Source organism: Acipenser ruthenus, chromosome 14 (assembly GCF_902713425.1).
Source record: "Acipenser ruthenus chromosome 14, fAciRut3.2 maternal haplotype, whole genome shotgun sequence".
In the NCBI taxonomy this organism is placed as follows: domain Eukaryota; kingdom Metazoa; phylum Chordata; class Actinopteri; order Acipenseriformes; family Acipenseridae; genus Acipenser; species Acipenser ruthenus.
Genome location: NC_081202.1, coordinates 21,306,586 through 21,331,637, shown reverse-complemented (window position 1 = coordinate 21,331,637; position 25,052 = coordinate 21,306,586). Strand labels below are relative to the sequence as shown.

Here is a 25,052-nt window from a genome sequence, read left to right as displayed (position 1 = left end):
CCGGAAGGTGGTCAAGGATGATTTACATTGGAATTATCAATGGAATAATATACACGTGTACCTGCTCTGTTGCTAGTTAAAGGAGTTAAAATCATCCAAGACTTTTCAATATGTTAAATGTGTTCCAAATATAAGATTACGGCAGATTATATAAATAGGCATTTAAAAGGAAAATAATAAAAGCCTGATAAGTGTTCATTACCTGCTGTCATTAACTGAATCTAATATATGTCAAACACGTAGTTTTACTTTAATGTCATGTTGTTTAAAATTAATACCAATCTTAGAGTTGGAGGACTCAACTACAATTACCATACAGATAAATTCTAAACATTCTCATAAAGCTGTTTCAGATGCATGGCCCCAGGGGGGAATAATGGTACCAAGAGAAATACATGTTTTTACTATTGTAAATATGCTTTTGAAGTAAATGCCATTATACAGCATTACAAACTGCAGTTTACTGCATACTTTGTTATGCATCGTAAAGAAAACTGGGGGTGTTTGGATGCAAGGGAGATATATATTGATTTTAATGCTCAAAACGGCAAGAGACTAAACCTCCGAGAAAAGGTGAAACATGCACAAAAAAAGCTAAGCAAAGCAAAAGTAAACTTCTATACCTATAAATATTCCCTTTAAAGTATGCCAGCACACAGTAGTGTATTGATGCTTTTAACACTGAGTTGACATGTGTCCCTGTTGATCCCATTTGGTTAGCTGCGCTTTATTCCTAACAATATGTTGGCAGGTAGAGACTGTGGGTAGTTATCAGACACATTTTCAGTATCCCAAAGTATACTAGATTCTAAATATATAAAAAGGTTGTTGGAAGTCAACGTCACCGAATATGATGGATAGCATGTAAGGCTCAAGCCCTCCATATTTCACAAACAAGATACAATGAAGCACAGACAGACACACACGTTTCCCAGCCTGTACTTACCAATGAGTTTTAACCCTCAGTACTTAAGGGAATGATATAGTTGCCACTCAGTTATACAAATTTTCTGAACAATCTTCCATGTTACAATATACAGTAAAAGGATATTCAGTGAAACCTTGATTTTCTGAAACACACAAGATGAGTTTTGCTGATTGATTGTCTAGTGTCTATGTCTGTAAGCTTATTTCAGTTGAAGGGCTCTGTAAAGTAAATATCAACTAGACTGCATTGATCTAGAGCCACAACTGGAATATTGTGTTGAAAAAAATCTATGAAAAAATATAACCATGTATACTATTTTTAATGCCATAAATAAAAAAAACCAAAACAAGAACATTTAAAATTATTTGAAATAAAACCTTACAGCGATTGTATACAGTACCGACAGAAATTGAACCCAGGTCACAAAAAGTAAATTTAGAATTTATAGGATGATCATATAAAAAAAAAACATGTGATGCCAAACTGTACACAGCAACATGTTAGGTGTATGTATAACTCTATGAAATCAGAAGGCACTACTGTGCATGCAGAGTCTAAACTACCACTGTTTCCCTTGTTAAACCCTTACGAAAGTAAAACATTATAGCCTTGTGGGCCCAGGGGAGATAAGGCTGTCTCTTCTGTTGCTAAGCAAAGTATTGCAATTTATCTCCAACCTTAGCTGAGCATAAGCAATAATCACTACTGCCTGATATATATTGGAATGAAAGTACATGAGACCATTCATGGTACTTCATCAGCATGCAGGAGGCAGACAGAGTGACTGCAGTGATTGAATACAGACTCAAACTACTGGCTGTAATCTCCATCTCATTCATTCGTCCTTTACTTTGGCACAGCTGTATGACAAACACACTGTCATCCTTTCTCACTCACCCATCAGTTCAATTCCACAAATACTGGATCTGAGCTTCTAACTCTTAACACGCAAATCACCATTGCTTACTGTACAAGTCATTAGATGGCATTTCTTCCTACACTTACAGAAATTGTTTCTAAAACTGGTTTTGGTGTTAATTGTGCCTTTTTAAATATGAATTAATAATAAATATAATACATTTCTTTGTCGACCAATGTCCTGAGCTGCAAAAGATATTCAGTGATTTTTTCCTCAACAACCAACACAGTTAAAATTGAATTGCTCGCTAAAATGACTCATTCTACAACATTTTATTTTAAAACGTTTTTGGGTGCTCCCGAGTGCCGCATCCGGTAAAGGCACTCCTCGTGGAGTGCAGGATGCGCCCTATAGCCTGGGGATCGCTGGATCGAGTCCAGGCTATTCCACTGCCGACCGTGGATGGGAGTTCCCAGGGGGCGGTGGACAATTGGCCTCTCGCCACCCGGGTGGGAAGGGCTTAGGTCGGCCAGGGTCTCCTCGGCTCACCGCGCACCAGAGACCACTGTAGACTGGCCGGGCGCCTGCCGGCCTGCCTGCAAGTTGCCCAGAGCTGTGTGGTCCTCTGACGCTGTAGCTCTGAGGTGGCTGCATGGCGGGCCTGCAGAGTGAAAAGAAACGGACAGCTGACAGCACACATTTCGGAGGATGCGTGTGTCTGTCTTCATCTCTCCCGTCAGCGCGGGGGTGGCAGCGGTGAGCAGGGTTGAAATAAAATAACTGGGCTTTCCAAATTGGGGAGAAAACAAGAAAATTTAAAATTCCAAATTTAAAAAAAAATAAAAAAGTTTTGGATGCCTAAGACACTTTATTCAAGGAATTGATCAGAACTTGCTTACAACAAGCAATCTGAGGGCATTCCCCCATTATAATAATCGGCTTTGCAACCAGAAGTATATTACCCTGACACATACAGAATACAAGGTCAATGTGGACAGAAAAATTAAGTGATTTCTTAAGTGATATTTTTTAGTATACTTTCCAATAAAATAAATACTGTATTTTCAGCACGGAGAATCCGCTATGAATGAATGGCAATGAATGAATAATGATGCTTGCATTTGCAGATGATTTATGAACTGTGAAGGGCGCTCAGGGCCCGATGACTCTGGAGGGTACTCAGGGCCTGAGTGGAAGATAAATTTGGCCGGAGGCCTCATCCGTGGGTACCCGACGGCTACCTGCGTGAGGCCGGCTGGAAATACATGAACAGTTACATGCATCCCAGTGCAGCAGATAGGAAGTTGCTATGAGCCACCTCCCCCCAAAAAGACGAGGCTGCCAAACCATGAATGAATAATAATAAATAATTAACATGCTCCACAGTGGCACCCTGCCACCTATCCCTCAAATATTGAATTTAATGAAAATCAGCAGCTGAGACACAGCCCGTCCCCCAGAGCATGACTGCGCTGAGGGAGAGAGCCCAGCCTCTCCAACCCGACCACTCACCCCACAGAACTAAATATGAACCACTCAGCACTCAGGTAAGGAAAAAATCCCCTACTAACATATTTTTTTATTTTTTAGGGGGGAACCTCAGGGAATCCGTGGCTGAGGGCAGCCCTTCCTCCAAGCTCTAAGCAGTCAACTCCCGTTTCGGCCTCCCAGCGCTTGACTGAGCAGCCAAAACAAAAAGAAGCGACACGAAAGAATAACACGCAAAGCTTTTATGCGCTTGCTGACGACGTATTAGTTATGGGCGGATTCTCCTTTGCAGAAAAGCAACAAAGTTTACAATTCTGGTGTTCGAAATGGTACTGCAAATAAAAAATGACCAGCTTCTCTAAAAATGATTTTGGTCCCTGGTCAGTGACTGGCATTTGTTGCAGACAATAGCCTTAAACACTATTCAATAATAACAACAAAGCAACAATCAAGTGTAGGAAATAAAATAACTACCCACCATAGTCAATGAAGATTAGTAGCAGCTAAATTACTGAAATCAAAATTGAGCTTTTCATGACAAATCTCAAACTTAATTAGGTTTAAGTTCAAGTAAGTATTCCAGATATATTAGTGAGGAAGGCACGCAGACACTGCACAGCTGTGCTGACAGAGACCGATTTTTTGGTACATGCAACAAATACGTACAGTATAACCAAAACTAGTTGAACTACACTACCTTATGTTAAGCTCTGTTATAATTTTGAACAGTCTAACACACATTGTCATTCTGATGTTGGACGCAGTAGGAGAAAAAAAAAAAAAAACATCTAAAAAGGAAATCAAGGTTTTGTTTTTTATGTGTTTTTTTGCAAACTTAATTGTGTATGGGTAATGAATTATATTCAGTAAATTATCCAAACTCTCTAGCTGGTGACCATGATGTACTTGTTCTGGGGTAGGGAAAATAAATATAACACTCATACTCTGTCAAATACTGCCTGACTCAGCATAGATTGGCTGCAACAACCCTGGCTTTGGCTGCACTCAATGTTTTAAGTCTCATTTCTCTGAAGATTTCTGAAGTAGAAAGTGGTTGCTTGGTAACCTAACACAGTCATGTCAGAATCATTTTTTATACAAAAATGTCAAATGGAAATTATTCCTCTTACAATGAAGACGTCAAAGACAGACAAGAGAATAATGCCTGTGTGATAAGCATGTAAAAATTGATGAATTATAGTAGAAGTGAGGTTTGCCATATTTATAACTTGAACCAGAAACTTACCGAAAATACAACACAACGAATACAGAGCAATATTAATTTTTAGAAAAAACTCTTCTTCAATACACAGATATTCTACAAATAAAACACAACATATAACCGATGAAGGCACTAACGTGTGACAGCTGACCGCGACTGGAGTTAAGTGTCCCGCACTGAAGGTTAGGGCACCAACGAAAGTCAAGGTCAACTACCACACGGTAGAGCCTTCAAATCGAGAGGGCACTATTGCTATTAGAAAACGATTTTCTCATTATATTCTTTAAAAAACAAACAAGCAAACAAAAAAATCCTTAACACCTACATATACCTAGAACTTGTAAAGATTCGGTGGGTAGCCTTCCACTGAGAAATAAGACAAATAGTTCCAAAAATGTTCACTAAGAATCACACAAATAATTTGATAAAAACAAATAGCTTTATTTAACAAATACTTTTTTTACTTGTCAGAGCCAGATATCTGAACGGAGCAATATTACTGAACTGTCTAATTCTCTGTTTGTCGTTGTTGCTGACCGGCTGTGATTGGCTGGCTCAGCAGTGGCAGGTACAGGACTGGTTGCTTTCGTCGGTGCAAAGTACTGATTGTCTGATTTTTGTAGCTAATAAAAGACATTTAGACCAAGTTTGTCTTTGCCTCTATTGTATTTGCAGTCCAATAGATGTGAACTAAGCTTTCAAAACAGCAAGTCAAAATGAAAAAGCTGGTACTTGCACAGATTGATTTAAAATTTGATTCAAAGGTGATGCGGTGAAGTTTCAGCAGGCATCTACTGTCTATTAATGCCCGCTTAGCTGGAAGCTGATTCGCTGATGATACTGAATCGCTTTCTAATTAAATATGAAATCTAAATAAATAAAATAAAAAAGATTTCAATATGTATTTGACATCCCAACCTTTTTCCAAGATATGACTGTTTAATTATAGTTCCACACTACTGCAGTCATGTCAGTTTTCAGCCCCTGGGTTACTTCAAACTTAATGCATAAACAAATTCTACAGTTTCAACACATCTGTGAGGGGAAGTATATAAGGTATCATCCCCTTGCCAAACCAATTATGAAGATAACATTGAAGTGTGCCTCAGTAAAACACCAGTATAATACAATTCAGAAACACAATTTTGGAGTTAGAAAACCCATTTTCCAACTGGAAACACTTGCAGCTGAATCAAAAATCAAAGATTTCTATGAAATATGGGAGACTTGAGAATGATTTGATTCTTCTTTCCATTTTTACTTACAGTCAGCCACATAAACCAACATAATAACAAATGTTTTGCTTCTTTAAAACTCCTCAGTGGTGGAGATCAATTTTAATTTATGAATAATTAAAAGTTGCTTGTTTCTAAGATAGATAAAGAGCGCATTTCTAATGGTTATACAAAATGATTGGTTGAGAGGAATAATGCTCCACGATGTAACAGATACAATGTCAATATAATTTAAAATAATCACAGTCCTTTTTCCTAAGTCCATTAGTTAACTCATCACTTGTTCTCATGCTATAAAATGACCCACACTGTTGCAGAATGTACAGTAAGTAGAAACTAAATAACAAAACACAACAAAAAACAATCAAAGCCTATTATTTATATGGTAATAGAGTATATAATGTATTTGAGAACATCAATTCAATATGGCAACATAGTCTTCTGCTCTTTTCATGGAAAAAGAAGGGTGTTTTTAGCTTACAAAAGCATGATTTCCACAGGACTAAAAACCAGATGTCCTCAGAGTTGGTCAAAACATTGGTTTACTGCGAAAGCTGGTATTGCTTTGAGGCAAATACCCCGTTAATGCTAAAATCAATTCTAACATGACACTGACATGGTCGAGTCGCACTGGAGTAAAAAAAAAAAAAAAAAAAAAACAGGACACTTGAGTTTGAGTTTGAAATTTTGCAGAAGGTCCCGATGTCCTGTAAAAAAAAAATGGATGGACCTCTGAGAAAATTATCTTGGATAAAAAGAAATTTCACTGGTAAAAAATCTACCAGCATGTGGGGCTGAACTTAGAGCGCACCAGGAGAAGGCCTCCCACTGCTCTGTGCCTGCCAATGGGGTGCCAGCAGGACACGCCCCCGACTCACAGCAGCACCAAAGCAGGTTAATATGTTTATAATGTAAACATTTTCTACATAAATTATAAACAAAATATACAAGTTGATATACAGACTGTACCTCCAGACTGGCTGATAATCACTGAAATCTCAGCAATGAGCTTAGATCAATAAAGAAACTTATGGTCCTTAAGATCATAGCATTGAATCCTGCTGTTGAAAATTGTAATACAAAATACTTGTCTTATAATATTTATATAGTTACAGCCTTTCTTTTGATTTGAAGTGAATAATACGTCTTTTACAAGACACATACAGTGTAGTGGTTCTGACAGTTGCTTTTCTATGTAACAAAAAACAAAGCACATATTACCTTAAAAAATAAATGTAATTGAGTGAGTAAGTAGTAGTGGTACTTTGGCAGAGCACATTAAGGAATCCCTTTCATAGAAACATTTTACAAACAGTTACATTTAACCATCCTTGGAGAATTGGAACGTTTCTATAATATAAATTCTACAATCTTAAAGTCAGTGTAAATGCCTTTTTTAATGCAATGCATGTTTAATTATAGGTGTGTTCTTATGATGCATGCTATATGAAACATTTGCTAGCCCCTCCTTAATTACCATAAAATGACACCCACTGGTGGCACTTAGAAGTGTGGTGTAAACCCTTGTCACATCACAGGTCACATTGCACGGTTAAGATCATTTCTGTCCACATCTTCTGCTGAGAAATAAATTCATGCATTCATCTCCTCAAGATTGGACTACTGCAATGCTCTTTTGACTGGGGTTTCTGTTAAAGTACTCAACAGGCTTCAGTATGTGCAGAATTCTGCAGCCTGGGTTTGAACTCATACCTCTTTTTGTGAGCACCCAACACCTGGACTGTATAAACTGCACTGGCTCCCTGTGAGGTATTGGGCTGCCCCACGACTATGGAACACGCTGTCCAGATCTATTCAAGATTCTGAGTCTGTGGATATTTTTAAATCTCGCTTAAAGACACACCTTTTTAAGACAGCTTTTGATAATTTATTTTAATCTGTTATTTGTTTTTATTGAACCGATATTTTATATGTACCTTTGTACATTAGATGTTTGCATTGTTGTTCTTGTACAGTGCTTTGGGTCTGAGAAAAGCGCTCTAAAAATAAAATTTATTATTATTATTATTATTATTATTATTATTATTATTATTATTATTATTATTATTATTATTATTATCAAAATAAAAAGGATCAAGGGTCAAGGGATATTTTGTTTTCAGGGATAACAGCGTGCTACCTCTATTTTTACTGTAAATGTAACCACTGACACCTTTGGTGTGAAACCAACTTGAGGACGTCAAAATATGCTGACTCCTACACTTTTGTTTTGAAAGGACTCTAACTGTGGGGCTGGTCTGAAGTCCCATGGCAACAAAATACTAACGACCAGTAAAAGAACACACATTTTCCTATCTTAAAATAAAACCTGTTTAAATTTCTAGGCTACAAAATAAATAGTAAAATTAACTGTTGTATTATAAGACGTACAAAGCTGCTGTGGTCTTATATAATTTACCTAATGTAAATATGACCAATACACAAGAACGTCATAATGAAATTACTCTAAAGAATTAAATGCTGTGTGTAATGAATCTTCATTGATATTCATGGCACATGAGGCAAGCTGATGTAAACCCAACCAATTTTTCAGAAAGAAAGAGGAAACACTTATCTGTTACCAATAGTAACCAACAAGGATTACAGCAGGATTCCAGTAATTTGCCAACCATTCTGCTATCAATACTATCCCTTCCCATTCCACAAAGTGGTCATTATACAATAACATGCCCTAAGGTGTTCCGAATGGTTCGTTACTAAGTTATCTGTGCAGTGCACGTCAGTTATATATTTCATTCTAGATTGCAAAACAGTTAACAAATAAAGGCATACAAATGTCTGTCTCAGCGCCATGTTTTCATTGAACCTGGAGGTACTGTACCGGTACTTAAACTGCCTGTTTTCAATGGCAACCATACATAAATTTCACTGCTCAAGTTTTTTCACCACTTAGGCTTATCTAAGTGGAACACGAACATAAGCCCTAAGTCACAAACATTCCCAAATGATTAGGATTGTTGCCAGTATAGTTATAAAGTACTATATTACACGTATACATTGAAACGAAAGCCAGATCATAGTATCGTGCTTTTCAAGTCATTTTGTCAATGTGTAAATCACATGTAATGCCAAAGATATCACTTAAGTGTGTGCCAATATTTCAGTTTTTTTATACCCAAGATATTACAAACAATGTAACAATACGAGTGACAACAGAGTAGGTTAGTGCTTAGAAGACAAACCCAAGGGCAAATTATTATATTAATTGAAGTGTTCCCTCTTAAAACTGCTCTGTAGGCAATTTGATCTGTGTCTCAGAACTGTATTTATTTTATTATGCTGGGTGTGACATTGCGTTTAGGCATATGGTGCATATAAGCAATGGTTTATCATTTATTCAGCAAGAAACTATTTTATTTTATGAATGTAAATTATTAAATATTTGGTGTTGCCTCCTTATTATTCAAGTCTTTGCTTATCACTAATCATTCTCGTGTACACAAGACAAAATATTGTTCCTGTGTAATATGGCAAATGACTTTATTGAAATGCAAAATATTAATAAGAACTTTGAAAAAATTAGGCTACTATTTTGCATTTCAAAGCCTAAACCTGTAAAGAAACAGATTTATTATGCAATAAAATGTAAAATCAGCTATGCTTTCCTAGTTTTTCCTTCAATGGGTAAATAAGCACTATCAAATGAAAAACATTGGGTTACAGCTCTATCCAAACATTGGAAAAATAAAATTATGAATAAAACTGCGGCAGCAGGTGGTGTGTATTATTCTTCCCAGATAACCAACATTACTTTAAACCCACGTCTAGTATTTTTCTTAATTGTACTGCTGACAAAGCTAGTGACACAGACTACAATAACTGATCATGTCTTTTTTTATTCCACTATTTTTTGCTATTATTATATCAATGCAAGTCAACCATGTTTATGAAATTATGTAAACTAATATAAGATACTAAAAGTGAAACATGAATAGTGCCCCTTACCTCTAATCCCGTAATAGCTGGTTTCACAGACTCTGATCAGCACTTATCTTAGACTTTCCAACTTGAGCGACACAAACACGATGCAAAACTGCCAGATCTATAAAACTATTAAAATTGCTATTGACAAAACTATCAAAACTGGTTCATATTTGTCAACATGATTTGGCATTCAGTATTTCAACATATATGGCAATAAATAATACACAACAGGCATATTCAGTTTCTTCTAAATGGACTCCCATTATCTTTCATCTCTATCTTTAGAATTGCAATGATCTTTGTTATAAAGCTCTCTGTATTTTTCTACGGCAAGTATTATTTTTTCATTCGTCATTTTGGATACTGCTTCACCCTGATGGACCACATGCCTTGAAGCACATCTCTGATTGCTCAATTCCCTAGTTGTAATGTTTTCGCATTGCTGCACGTTTTCACGTGTCGCATCGCGTCTAGTGTGTAGCAGCCTTTAAGGTAGTCCTTGTTTTTGGAGATTACCACAAAACAGGCCTGCCCCATCACAAACTGATATTTCACTAAATCTCATTACTTATGTTGCTTCATACAGTATAATTCAATAAAACTATACCAACAGATAAAAGGAGACACATAGATAGTTCAGTTGATCAAATAAAATAAAAAAAAACCCTAAAGGAGTGCTAACCGAGGATTTATAATCTAGTTTCCTACATTCTTATAGAAATCGCAGCATTAGGTTGTATTTTCAGTTTTCTTTGATTCACTTTTTCAAAAGGAGAAAAGTTCTTAATAGACCCTGAATTATATTACTTAAACAAAACGCAAAACAAAAACATAGTTCAAAGATATGGGGATCTGTGATAATATTGCTTAACCATCATTTAACTACACAGAAAGTGTCCTGTTGTTTCTGCTCTTTAAGTTTAAGGTACGTTATCCTTATCACATCATTTTGTCAATATGAATCTTTCTGATCTGGAATTGAATGCAATCTTACAGACCTCATTATGGACCAGTGACTAGCTGTTATGCTTTTCACTGGATATAGTAACTGCTTCACAATCTCAACCTTGTTTGTGCTTTCAATCTGCTGCTAAAGTACTGACTGAGTCCTGGCTCTGCTCTTACTTTGCAGTAAATATTATTCGTATCTAGTGTTTAGTTTACCTTGATAGCTATGGCTAACCAAAATGCCAAATAGAATGACATTTAAATTGCTTTCTTAGACATATAATCATTTATTTGCATTTTATCATTTCAAAAATCTTTATGGTATGAAAAATAATGAAACACTGGAACAAATTAAGTTTCATAGATGTATTATACCACACCTCTACAGCCAATCTGCCACATTTGTATGTTTATCAATATATATGGACTGGCAGTTTCTCTGGTGATACAAAATTATCAGTATGTCAGGCACAATGGAATGTGTCCATTAATGTGAATAATGAGATTAGAAAATAGATATTGGTTTAGTCTAAGATAATGTTATCTTACTGAATGACTGGCAAGTTGGCCTAATTCTTCTATTACTTAAAGGACGAAATTATTAAGGGCATGCAATTTATTCAAAGTTAAATGAATGCGAGAATTTGACATCCCCTGCCTTAAGATATTCATTACATGCCAATTTAGTTTTTCTATTTTATTCCATTTGAAATTAATGAAGAAATGAAGTCTGAGCCAGTGAGAATGTTATTGGCTTTGTTGAGTTCGGGAATAAAGTTACTAGTTCCCAGCACTATCAGCATGTTTTACCCTGAATATAAAGGGTTATTATATCGACTTCAATTTTAATAACATTCCAAAAACTGAAAATAAAACTAGAGGGCTGAGTGATGTCTTAATTTCACTGCTAAAATTGATATAGGATAAAACATGAGTCAAAGTAATTGTGGTATAACTGGCCTATTCCTAGAATGTGATGTCATGTAAAAATCTAGGACTGCTCCTTATTGGACTAATCTCCTGGTCCCCACAAACACTGGCTATGGTCCTAGGGGTGTTATGGAATGTCCCCAGATTTCAGGATTCCCATTATTTTGCATTCACAGAATCATGTGCTTAGAATAATGTGTTAAGTTTGTGTAGTTTTGTTTTTAAATGGAGATTCATTGTCTTTTGTTTTATTTTGTTGTGACATGTCTAGCTGTTACTGCCAGGATGTCCCTATGAATGGATGGTGCTTGCATCTTATTGTATCCTGAATAACCAACTTCTAAAAAAAAATTACATTTAAAAAAAATATAACACTCTCGTCCAGTTTGGGTTTTTTTTGGCAAACTAATTATAATGAATACAATTGCTATCACTTACAGTGAAATGTATGTACAGTACATTATAATATAACTGTTTTAAATGAAACATTAGGGTTACAGAGCACAATTCAACAATAATGAAATTCTGTTGATAGCATCCCTACACAGATAATATTCTAAGTTCTCTGGAAAGTGGACATTGGCTGGACACACTAACCCAAATAAAGTTAGTTGTAGCAGGATAACACTTAAATTATTCTGATGTGGAGAACATTTCTGTTTATATGTGTGTCAAGTAAGCAGAATCATGACTGTACAATTAATTAAAACCGCATACTAAAAAGAAAAAAGACAGGAGGGGATCATTCACTCCATATTAATGTCTCTATCTACACCATGAAACCTGTCTAGTGTATAAAACGTAACCTCATCTCTCTCTCCCCATCAATTTTTTTGTTACGGTTGATATTTAAATTTCTATTTGGCATTCAAAATGTGCCGCTGGATCAATAATATATACAGGGAAATAAATATTCATAAAAATAGCAAACACTTCACAATGCAAATTAATTTAATTCTGATTGCCAGCTAAAAAGTTGAAAACTGGTCATGAAAAAAAAATTAATAAATTGTGAACAACAGCACAAAAACACATTACTTCGGGGGCCCAAATGCGCAAGTCAGTGTCATCTTAAAGTGCAGGCATATCTAAAAATGGGCAGCATCTTGAAAGGGTGGTGAATACAAAAAAGCATGAAGGAAATAAAAAAGCATGACAGAAATGCTGCCCATTTTCATTTCCGTCATAGTTTTTATTGTCGTCATGCTTTTTTGTATTTGGTTTTTTGTAGTGCACTTTTGGGTCACCATACATTAACAAATGTGTATTGTCTGCCCACTCAAAACTAAATTACAAGATGTTTTTCCTCTGAACATTTAAGAAGAACATCCATTTGTAATTTGTAAGGACAATTTTCTTCCCAGCATGCAGGTTTTCTACAGAGTATGCTTCTAAAAGCAGTTTAATCAGGTACAGGCAACTGCATAAGAAATTACATTTTTCAAATATAAGTTTCCTATGCAATTCTTCAAGTTAAATTATCCTTTTTGCATTTTTCAAATGGTTTTAACTAGAAAATGATGCAATGACAGTGATACCGTAGAGAAATTAAATACATCTCCAGGATTTCACTGCTCTTGTGATGCAGTAGGTGTTCTAATTTCTTTCAGCCTTTGTTTCTTGCCTAGAAGTGGGCGCGGGCAGGAGCACTGATCTTAACATAGATTTGAAAAATGGACTGAAGATTTCATTTAACCTGATAGGTCAATATGAGGTCCCTAATCTCTGGTCAAGGACCTCGAATGTTACTGTTCAAACTACGTTTCATCTCTGTACCAGATACAGTAATCTATTTTACTTTATTTCTGCTTGATGAAAGAAAATCTCTGTTTTAGTACATACTCTTTGAACGTTGTCTGCTGTGCTGACCTACACATTCAAGCTATCTATTCAAATTTAGTTTAGCAAATAGTCAAATAAATAAATAAATAACCGTGGATTGGAGAAGAAACGGTTGTATTCGCTAACCAATGGGGCGTGACTGACGGTACAAAAGGGGACGTGGCTAGGTGATCTTTTCCTTTGTAATGGTTAAGAGAGAACCGCTGAAGGATGAGTGGAAAATAACCGTGAGTGTTTTGTTTGTTTGTATCGTCCAATTGTACTGTTTGTTATTTATTAGACAGTGTGGGATAGTGGCCCGCCCATTTGTTTATTATTTATTTATATTATGATTTATTTGTATATATGCTTGCGAAAGCCAGTATTATTTGTTATTGTTTTGTGTTTATTTTTTAGAAACCTTGTGAGGATGCGTGACTGATCAGCTACTGATTATTTAACTAGCTGACAGTCACGCATCCTTATTAAACACATGCAGACTATGGCCGAGGGGTAATATGATAATTACTAGCTAGTTAACCCCAGAATATAAAAGACCTGCAGCTTTGGCTGCACGGGGAAGTGTGTTTGAGAGGCGGAACAAGACAGGTGGTAAAAGGAAAGTAAACCTTGAAGAGAAGTAAACAATTCCTACATATGCAACCAGCATACTACTTGTTTCTGTTTGTTTGTTTGGCCCTTGTGCCTTTTTGTTTGGTGTTTTGTTTTGTTAAACTCTTTTGTTTAATTATTTAAAGTAAACATGCTGAGCGCCGTCGTGCTTCAGTTTTGCCCCGCCATTCCTTGTTTTGAATCTGGTCTGATGTCACCCCTGCAAAGCCATCCTGTTCACAGACAGCTAACACGATCCAGAGCTGTTGCTACAGGCCAGCAAAAAACCAGACACTTCACCACTGTGCATGAGTAAATTTTATTTCACCACGAGCACTACAGAACTCGCTCTGGACTTGTTAGTCTATTAACTAGTTTTAAATTTAAGGTGTTTTAGTTTCGGCTTTATTGTTAAAGTTTTCACACGTGCAATACTGTCCTACAATTACTACATGATACTGTGCTCATTCCACTGTGTTATGTTAATGAACCACAGCTAAGTTTTAAAACTGAGAGTTAGCAAATGCCTATCGTTAAAGTGTACTGCAGTTAGTAATCCTTTCCAATTACTGGTATCTTAACATTGAAGGGCCATTGTGGCAAAGTGGTTAAGTGGATACAGGTGCAGGAGTGATGCAGTGCATAACTAAACAGACAAAGAGAGTTATAATCCAGTTGGAAATGGATTTTATTGTATCCAGGTCTGGTGACCAAATAATAGGACCCGGACAATACACAACAATGTGTATTGCATGGAGTAAATAACAACGGGTTGCAGTCCCAAACAATAAACAAAAATATCTGCCCCACAATAATACCAACGCGGTCACCAGTCCTGGGTGTGTGCAGTAGTGCTCGTGGTGGGTGATACAGTTTATCAGTGACAGTAGTGCAGTGTTGTTCCGGCTTTGTGCTGGCCCTCGCGACAGCTCCGGAATCGTGTTAGCCATCTAGTAATTTACAAAACAAGACAAATACAGACAAACAAAACAAAACACTCACGCTAGGTTATTTCTCCAGGGGTCTCACACAGTCCTTACAGGTTCAAAACCCAAAGCGAAGGAAGAGATTGAATTTCTCCTTCCCCTTTTATGCCGTCACACATGACCCCTTGGTAAACGAGTGCAACCGCCCCTCCAATCTGCAGCTGCCACGTCGTTTCCCTTCCGGGTCAATGCGCTAATGCAACAGAGTCCCACCCCCTTTCTAGATGGACCGACTTCCCTTGAACCCTGGGAAAGAATTGTCAGGCCAGCCTGTCCAGGGAACTCTGTTCTCGCTGCTTAGCGCCCTCACAGGGAGGGAGGGAGGTTTACTACCAAGAATCACTGTATTTCTGTCACAGCCATATATGAACGATACATATTGTAACTCATTTTTAGAAGGCCTTCTTTGTTGTTTTCCAAGTTGCTGCAGTGACATTGCAGATGATATAACTAGTTACTGCAAATTGGATACTGTGTTAGCAGACACATTTCATTAAGTAAACATGTAGTGAAATGTTTTTTAAATTAAAAGTAGAAATAAACCGATATTTTTCTTTGTGAATGTACTAAGTGATAAATGCCAATTCAAAAACTGTTAAAATCTACTAAGGTAGCAAATCTAATACTTAATTTTGCTTAAAGGATTTCCACTATCTTATTAGAAATGTGTTTAGTACTGATCTGTACATTCTACTGTGCCAGCAGCATTTGAATAATGCTTTACATTACATTGATCTGTGTGTGATTAAATACATAACCTGTACAGTAAAATATGGGTTACTTACGCTATATAATGGTAATTAAACCACATATATGCATGCGTGTACGTATAAACATTGCATATTTAGCGGTAGCCATTAGTAACACTGAAAAACCCAAATCAAATTTGAGTACATTTTGACTCATTTTGTCTCTTTTTACCAACACACAACCAATAGTGCCGTAGTTTTTAACATCTATTAATAAGGTTTATTAATATTTATTAACGAGCTTTTCAGGCTTTTTACAAAATTATTTGTCAAACAAAAAACAAAAAAACAAAACAGGATCATCTCTTCAAAAATTGCATTGATTTACTACAGCATTACTCATCACCACAGCTACTTGTCTCAGGTAAGATTAGCCTCTAGCCTACCATGATATAGCTACTATTTTTCTGGCTTGCAAGTTTGATTGTTTGAAATATCAAGAGCACAATACTGTGTATACTGCATGCTTATTGATTTGTACCGAGATCTGGTGGTATTGTGTTAAACTGTATTGCAGTTTTGATAGAGCTAGGCTGACTGAGAAATACGTCTGGGTTTGGTCTGTGGAAAAGGTAGCAACCGTATTTTGAGGGTTCAAGTCACTTTCACTAGAAAAATACTAAATGATAGAACCATGTAAATAAGATTGTGACAAGAGACTGTGGAACATGTTTAAATCATCTTAGCCTACTTATTTTTAGTTAGCAATTAGTGAAATCTTCAACAAGTGTGGGCACAAGTTATATAAAACATTTTTCAGGTATGTTAAAAGTAAGCTCATTTGCATGTCTCTACTAAAGAACATTAAGTACTTCAGGCCAAATTAATATTGTTATGTCACTTAAGCCCTAACCACTTCAAGTAAAAAGAAAAAAGTCTAAATCCTTCTTACGTGGTCTACATGTGCTTCTAAAGAGGCTTTGAATCTCTAGTTAAACATAGACACTGGTAAGGATATTATCATTAGCTACACACCAAACAGGCTCGTCATTTTAAGGAATATTTGTATTAGGGTTATAATACAAGCACAATGATTCTGTTTTTCACATTTCTACTCATTTTAATGTAATAACACTGCTCTCATTACCGTAGCATGTCCAAATGACTTTATTTAATTATTACACTATATAGATCAGAAAGCATAGAATTCTACTAGTATTTAACAGTATTGGTTTAACAACTTTAATTCTGTCACCTATGTTGAGGTCACCTAGGTTGAATTCCATCAGATGTGGATTGTATTAACTGCTGAAGCATAGCTCAATTCCATTCTATTCTGACAGCGGAGGTGGATGCGGTTCCCATCACAAACAAAGACAACCTCCAGCCTTGCAGGATCCAGGAATTCACAGAATTTTCTTCATATCAGATAATGAATACCAATAAATTTGCAAAAAAAACATCCTGAGTTCAACAGCAGATTTTTTAACTGAAATGTGTAGACAAAAGTCTGCTTTTGCCCATCACTTTAAATATCATCAGATTGTTTATTGTTTCCCGAATTTCAGGTAAGACGGAAACAAATGAAAACATACTTGATCTAACTAATTTCCATATTATCAATAGGAATCAAACCAATTCACTGTTGCTTGAATAGGTTCATCCTACTGCCCCAAAACATTTGGCCTTTTCACAAAAAAAGTGCTGTAAGATCTACATGTTTTTGGAATATATTATAGTTATTCCAATGGTTGCTGTTTAAAAATGAAAAAGAGGGATGTCTTCAAATATGTCTGTCTCCTTAAAAATAGATAATTGAATGTTAGTGCTTGAATTGAAAAAAATAACTTTTCTAGAAGGATTAATAAACCTAATTGCAACTGCAAATAATGTATGATTCATGCAGACTTGTAAGTCTGCAAAACCTAATTACTTGTAGGCTAAAGTTATACTTTATGGATATAAAAATATGTACAAACTGCATTATACAAGTATGTCATATATATATATATATGTATGTTTTTGAAATTATACATTTCCGTCAACATTTTGTTAAGAATTTGTTATGAACTGAAACTTGTGGAATATGGTTTACCAATAACGCAGTTATTAAAACTAATGTTAATCGCCACTAAAGATGTGTACTACATCTTTAAAGATTAATACAATCTATTAATGAACTGACAGATCCTTCAGCAGTAAATCATAATTGCAGGTTGATGGTCATGTAGATGCAGCCAACTTATTAACTGTGTTTTCTATTTTGACAAATCATTCTCATAAAAAAAAAAATCAGTTTGAGAGTTTGTAAACATAATGTTATTTTTATTTATATTCCGGAAGAGCCACTTAAACTGATGCTTAACCCTGCCCATTGAAAAACAAAAATACTTAGTGATGTTTAGTACGCTAACAAAGTTGTGAAATCCCACTAAATCTTTCTGTCAAATATCAGACAAGCATGGGACTGCAATTACATATCACAATGCCTCTTTCTTGCTTCACAGCTCAGCCTTCCTTTTCAACACTGAAAGACAGAATGGACTGGGGAAAGGATTAGCCAAGGAATGACCTGCATTTTCACACAAAGGCCCAAGTGTGGAAAAATGGCACCCCACAACACCCATTCTTCGCAACCACCAAAACATAGAAATAAAAATGACCTTTTAAAAAACTTCCCACATCCATGAACAAGTGTTGATTGTGCTTATCCTGCTCAGGCTGCCAGTACTGCACTGCCTAACAATTAATTTGAACTTCTCTACAGAACCAAAAGTATGTTTCTTTGGTTGCTGTTTTTTTTTTTGTTTTTTTAAATATAGTTTCCTTTTGGAATGTCTCCATGTCTTTCAATTATTTATTTGAACCTATGCAAAAACAAGACACAAATGAAAACTGACAAACTAACAACTATAACATGTTTAAATTATTTCAACTCTTACATGAAAACAACCATATATATATATATTAACTAGTCATATGATCTTTCATGCTATGACTTTTTAAACTGTGGCCCAAGTTAATTTTCAAATCAAGGCCTACCAACTGCAGTATCAAACTATTGTCATTCAATCTGTTTTTTTGTTTGTTTTTTTGCTTATTGTTTTCTTGTAATAATTTAAAATTGAGTATGCATTTAATGACTACAGTGGTGCTAAATGTAGTTTAATGTCAATTTTGTATTTCATTTTTCAAGCAAACTGTCAGCAACATTTTATAACAGGGAAATGCAATAATATAATAACCAATCTCATTAGAAAGGCCAAACCATTCAATATTATTGCAATCATCAGATCAATCATGCAGAACAATGCAAATGTTTGTGTATTGATATGCATTAAAAAAAAAAAAAAAAAAAAAAAAAAAAGTATTGTGTCCCAAATTATTTAAGCTACAACTGCAAGATTATGCAGACAATGGCAGCAGTGTGGAATAGTGGTTAGGGCTCTGGACTCTTGACCAGAGGGTTGTTGGTTCTATCCCAGGTGGGGGACACTGCTGCTCTACCCTTGAGCAAGGTACTTTACCTAGATTGCTCCAGTAAAAAACCACCTGTATAAATGGGTAACTATGTAAAAAAAAAAAAAAAAATTTGATAATTGCAACAATTGGAAGTCGCCCTGGATAAGGGAGTCTGCTAATAAATAAATAATAATTAATAAAAATCGACAATAGTGTAGCACCTTTTACTCTTGTACTTTATCAGATATGCGAGTACAACCGTCTATATTTTATTATGGTCAGATCATGTTCAGTGTAATTTCAACACACACATTTTAGACGTTTGTTCCCTTATTTTCACAAACACTATGTGGCCTGCAATTAAACTCATATATATATATATATATATATATATATATATATATATATATATATATATATATATATATCTCCAAGCAATGTAGGTGTTGATGCTGCTCTGTTTAGGATAGCTTATCAGATCATTTTCTTTAGATCATTGTGTGCTTGAAAGAATAATATATTACACGTTAACATTATTATCTGCAGAAACGTTAGATTTTCCAACATGTCAGTTTTGGGGAAATACGTCTATAATAAAATCAAAATGATTACACTTTGACCTCAGCGTTGCCCTTTGGTAGGACTCTAGTGCCATCTATTGAAGAATACCTTGATAAATAAATTGAACAGGATTAACTTTATAATAAGATTCTCGGTTACATTTTCACCCACTAAGCTAATCACAGTTCCCCATCTTACTGCCGATTTGATTTGTTATGCAATATCATTGTTATCCTGTGATGTTTGTTTTTAATGAAATTAAAAGATTTGATTGATGTTACAGTCGTGCACTGTTTGCAATAGTTTACCAAAATACATCAATTAAGATGTGTTTTGTTGTCACCAAAAAAAGATTGTTGTTAGAGAAACTGTATAATTGTTTGTTTGAATAGCGTTCTTACTGTATACTCCCCCCACACCCAGAATTATTTATTCGTATGATTTACTTTAGAAATTGTATAAATACACGTGCAGCACAGGACATGCATTTTGCCTGGTAACGCTCATCCTGTCGCAACTGCCGTGATTTTGCATAACTGTCTGTAGCACAATTTTCAAACAAACACAGAGCCAAAAGCGTTGTATAATTAAACAAGGATTACCTTCTTTAAGGAACTGTGAGTGGATCACAAAAATAACGAAACAGCAGATTGCCGCTCCAGCTAAAGCCCACACAGCTTTCAGGAGCTGCATCGTGGTGTGAAACGCAATTTAAAAAAAAAAAAAAAAAGTGATCTTCAAATTATGCATGAAGACTCCATTCTTTTCAGAGTTGAGTTGAGTTCAGTTGGTCCTCCCCCCCCCACCCCCCGAAAAAAAGATTTAAAAAAAGGCCAGTTATCTCCGAATCCTTTTGTCCGTCTACGAAGTTAAAATGAAAACTAAAAATGAGGGATCCATTAATGTCGTTTAAATGTTCATCATATGTTGCCCAGTTTGTGATGAATGTTATAAAATCGCTGTCCAGTAAAATGTTTTCAGTCTTATTTGGCAGAATTAAAATCTGAAGCTGAAAGCATCTCATCGCATTTCCGTGGTTTTCCAACTGCTTTTCTGCCTTCCTTTGTCAGTTTGTGTGTTATTGTTTCTTCTTTCTTACTTAATTCACGTATTGAAGCAGCTCACAGCACTTTAAATTCACAGAGCTCAGGTATTTCTTCAATATATACTGCATTACAGATCATTAGGGGCGATAAGATGAGACTTCTTTCACCATGCCCCTCAGCAGCAGTTCTTAAATTAGTTTTGTCTGCTGTTTTCCGCATGAGAATGTCTTTTGAAAAACAACTGCATTCCAACATGCTCCAGTTTCAGTCAGATCCCCTTAGTTTCTTGCACATCGCAGTCAGTGTGCTCTGCAGCACCTGCTCCATTGTATTAAACGCTTCCTCGGATCTTGTTGTGCTACTGGTATTAATTGGAGACATGACAAAAATGCATATCAGGCAGGATTTCGTGGAGTTATTTCAGATCCGCGGTTGATCAAATTCAAATCCGTTGTTGGGGCTTTTCTAATTTACTCTTCAACAGTAATTAATGCTCAGTTTCTTGCAGGCTGATCTGTCCCTGATTTCTTGCTCTTTGCCAGCTTCCCAGGCTTGCCCCTGTTATTTAAACGCAGCCGATCCTAGCCTGACTTTCGCTCCACTCTCAAGCTGACGTCACAGAAATGCGTAGCCCTTCAAGCATTCCCAGACATCACTTGATGCGATTGCCCACTACTGACTCCATCCAGTGCCACATTGTTTAAAATAATTATACATGAATATATTTAAATATTTTCACATAACAAGCAAATCATTGCAAAAGAAGCCGCCAAATGAGTGGGTTTGTGAGCATCTGAGCCAATACTACTTAGTTAATGATACAGCCATGATCAGTGTTCTCTACATGCGATTTAAATTTCCAATTATTTTACGTATTGGAAATGATAGTAGCAATCTATTACTGTTCAAAAACAGGAGCGTACAAATACGTCCTTGATTAAAGACAGTAGTGCACGTGATTACAGTAAAGAATATATAGAATATAATCTTATAAACGTTTTTTTTTTTTGACAAACGCCTCTCAATATATGTTTTATTTTTTGTGTTGCTAAAAACATGCTACTTCATTTATTTTCATACTGAGTGCGAGTTAAATAGCAAATGTTATGTCTTCTTGTCTCATTTAATACAGTGCTCTATGTGGCTCATATTGAGAGACTGGTGGTGAGATTTAGATGGAAAGATACTAATAACAGTCGTTGTTGTGTTCGTGTTTTAAAGAAAACGCAGTTAAAGAAAAAGTGTATTACTTGCGCATTTTTGCTTATCTTTAAGCGTAAGTACAATTAATGTTAAAATCCTATTAACACAACTGAACTCTTTTAGACAGAATTGGTAATCCGTGGTGTTACCCTACAGTGTGACGAAGTCCTCTCACATCTGCATACAGGACAGTGTACTTGTAGTGTACTTATACCCCCTCTAAAATACCTATCGTTTACCCACCTACAGTTTTTGTGTCGACTCCTTAGGCCATAGCAATGAGCGCATGTAATTAAAATAAAACATTTACTTTCAAAATACATTGATGCAATACAGTTCATCATCTTGTCAATTAACAACACTACATGCGGTCATTAGCGCGTTACTACAACGAGCCGGTTAGCTTACTGCTGATATTTCCCCAACTGAACTGAAGCTCTAGCGCCACCAATAGATTTTATTATGAATAGCAACTCTTAAGAAATCAATTTAAACAGTTTTGCACAGAAATATAAATTAAAAAATTAAGTTGGAAAAACAAAAATGCTTAATTCCTCCCCATAACATTCCAGAAAAGGGGGATTCATCAAAGCATACATCAAGGGATATTAACAAATAAACACAATTACTAATTTACCAAACATTTACCTAAAGCGATTTTATAATTATAGCATGCGACTTTGAGTGATCGTGAATAATAATGTCCAAGTACTGGGGTCATGGATGAAAGATCAATCCTGTGAATCTGACAAAGGTAGCACGATTCTTAACAAAAGGTTACTCTATACTCTACCTTATTATTGTAGATGGATGAGGGGGTCGTCATCACCTTTTGTAATGAACTGATCCCCCTTCAAGACACATGCTACATTATCATGTAATTATAATAGGAAGCAAACCAAATATCAAACATTCTTCTTATTAAAATGTCTATGAATTGTATCTATAGACCACGTCCCGGTTTATGCATTTTTTATATTATCCAAAGTAAAGATAATTCATATATTTCGATTTTTGGCCCGAAGCATTTGCGTTAGCCTACGCCTAATTGAGAGTCTCATTTCTGCTCTGCCAGCCGAGATCATCTCACAACTAATGACTTGCACTGGAGCAAAATACATAACTAAACAACATGCTTGCAAATACTTTCTGTGATTTATAACATACACTCAGATGGTATCCACATCCGTTAGACCAGGTTCACTGTATTTTCTTCTCATTAACTTTGGAAACCGAGCATATGATCTATTAAAACACTGCTGGCATGGCAAAAATGTGATAGTAAAATACATACAGTAGTTAAACGTTCATAATATGTATGAATTATGTGCACATGTCATGTACTACATACTGTAAATTAATAATGACCCGTAATAAAAATAAAAAAAATGTAAAACTAGTTTAATATAAAAAATGTAAATGAAAAAGATTATTTGATCAAATTCAGGCAACAGTACATAGAATTACTTAAGCTATTTGTACTTGAAGGTAGGTATCAAAGCTAACACTTGTTCCCAGTTAGGACTTTGAGTGTAGTCTGTTTCATCTATATACTGTGGTGTTTGTGTAATAATGTAAGTATGCACAATTAGTTCCATTAATATTGTAATGTGATTGTATTTAAGTAGTGGTCTTACACTATTACAAAAACTGAACAATTGTTAAAATTACAAAACAAATTTAACACTATTGATGTCAAATGAATATTTATCTTACCTTGTGCACAATATAAGCTACGTTTCGGTATTATGGGTAACCCTTTGCGGGAGCTGTCACTTCAGCACTACGCACAACCCGTACGCCTTCAGAGCAAATTTCTACTCATCAGTTCCTTTTCTATTCATCAGTTTCCTCCCATCCCTCCGGATCAAAGGCTAGAATTAAATAAAGCACTACAAATCACGTAATAAGAAACATTTTGAATTATACTTTGGGGAAATACATGTGTTGCAGTATTAATGAAACACAAAAGCCCTAGCCAAAGATGAAGAGGAAGAGTGCACACGTTGCCGAGAAAAGTCCCTGAGCCTATTTCAGACTAAGACTAAAAACTGAATTTTGATAGGCCATATTCACACATGTTTAACTCTTCAGTTAATCAACAATTATTATTCTAGGGCATCTGCTAAGAAATAAATAATAATAATAATAATAATAATAATAATAATAATAATAATAATAATAATAATACTGTAGACCCATTTTCTGCTTTGGCCTTTCCTATTGTAGAATCAATGACCCGATTTGCAAATAATGTTGTACAGTAACACAGTTAGGTATAAACTTGGTTTCTACTTATTTTCAAGAAAATCCATAAATAGCAGGAACAGTGCAAATGCTATGATGACCCCTGAATACCATTTTAGTTTTAAGCCTGTTTCGCTATCAAAGATATAACTACGGTTGTATATCCAACCACTTAAATTGTTTTCTGGTGGCCTATACCTTTATCTGACATGTCTGAAATAAAATGTTATGCATGTTGTTTTGTTTTACTTCTGCAGTGATTTATGTAAAGTAGGTCTTATTCACAGTTGTCTTTTTTTAATAAACTACAGTTTAATACATTGCAACACTAAGACTTGAACAGTTTAATGAATATCAAACTTAATTTATGTCCTCAAAATAAACTTTACTACAATAAAACAATTTAAAAAATGAACAGATTCTAACATTTATATCACAAATATATAATCTTTGTTTTCCACCCTTTGTCAGATAATAAACAATATTATCTGCTACAATGGCAGCAATGGTCAACAGCCTCTGCATTGCTGATTACTGATCGACAGACAAAAAGGAAGGAAGTGACGAATTGTTGCAATTTTTTTTTCTTTTTCTGACAAGCCTTGAATATGCTGTACTTTATTATTCTTGCCACATGCTTTAGTACTAAACTAAAATCTTTCTCAAAAAAAAATAAATACTGTATATCTGTGGTTGCCTCCCCAGCCCTCCCCATCTATTAACTCGTTTCCATGGACAGCCCACTCGAGTGGACTCGAGTGTGCTTGAATTGGTCTGAATTCTCCCAGAACTCGAGTTGGGCAGGATGTGCAATGCAGACGGTATTACAGTCAAATTGTCAATTATTTAAAAGATAAATCCATCTAGATA

At 35.5% G+C, this 25,052-nt stretch overlaps 1 protein-coding gene across 4 annotated transcripts in view; it reads right to left on the bottom strand.

The window, feature by feature from the left end:
* LOC117419875 (chemokine-like protein TAFA-5) overlaps window positions 1–25,052 on the bottom strand; it is a 190,709-nt gene that overhangs the window by 141,766 nt on the left and 23,891 nt on the right. Inside the window, exon 1 of one of the 4 annotated variants that reach the window (XM_034033200.3) lies at window positions 20,289–21,388. The exons of the other annotated variants lie outside the window; for them this stretch is intronic. Within the exon in view, the coding sequence (XP_033889091.1) occupies window positions 20,289–20,379 (91 nt within the window). The 5' untranslated portion in view covers window positions 20,380–21,388. Of the gene's footprint in view, window positions 1–20,288; window positions 21,389–25,052 lie in introns of those variants that run through there. 4 annotated transcript variants of the gene reach the window in all.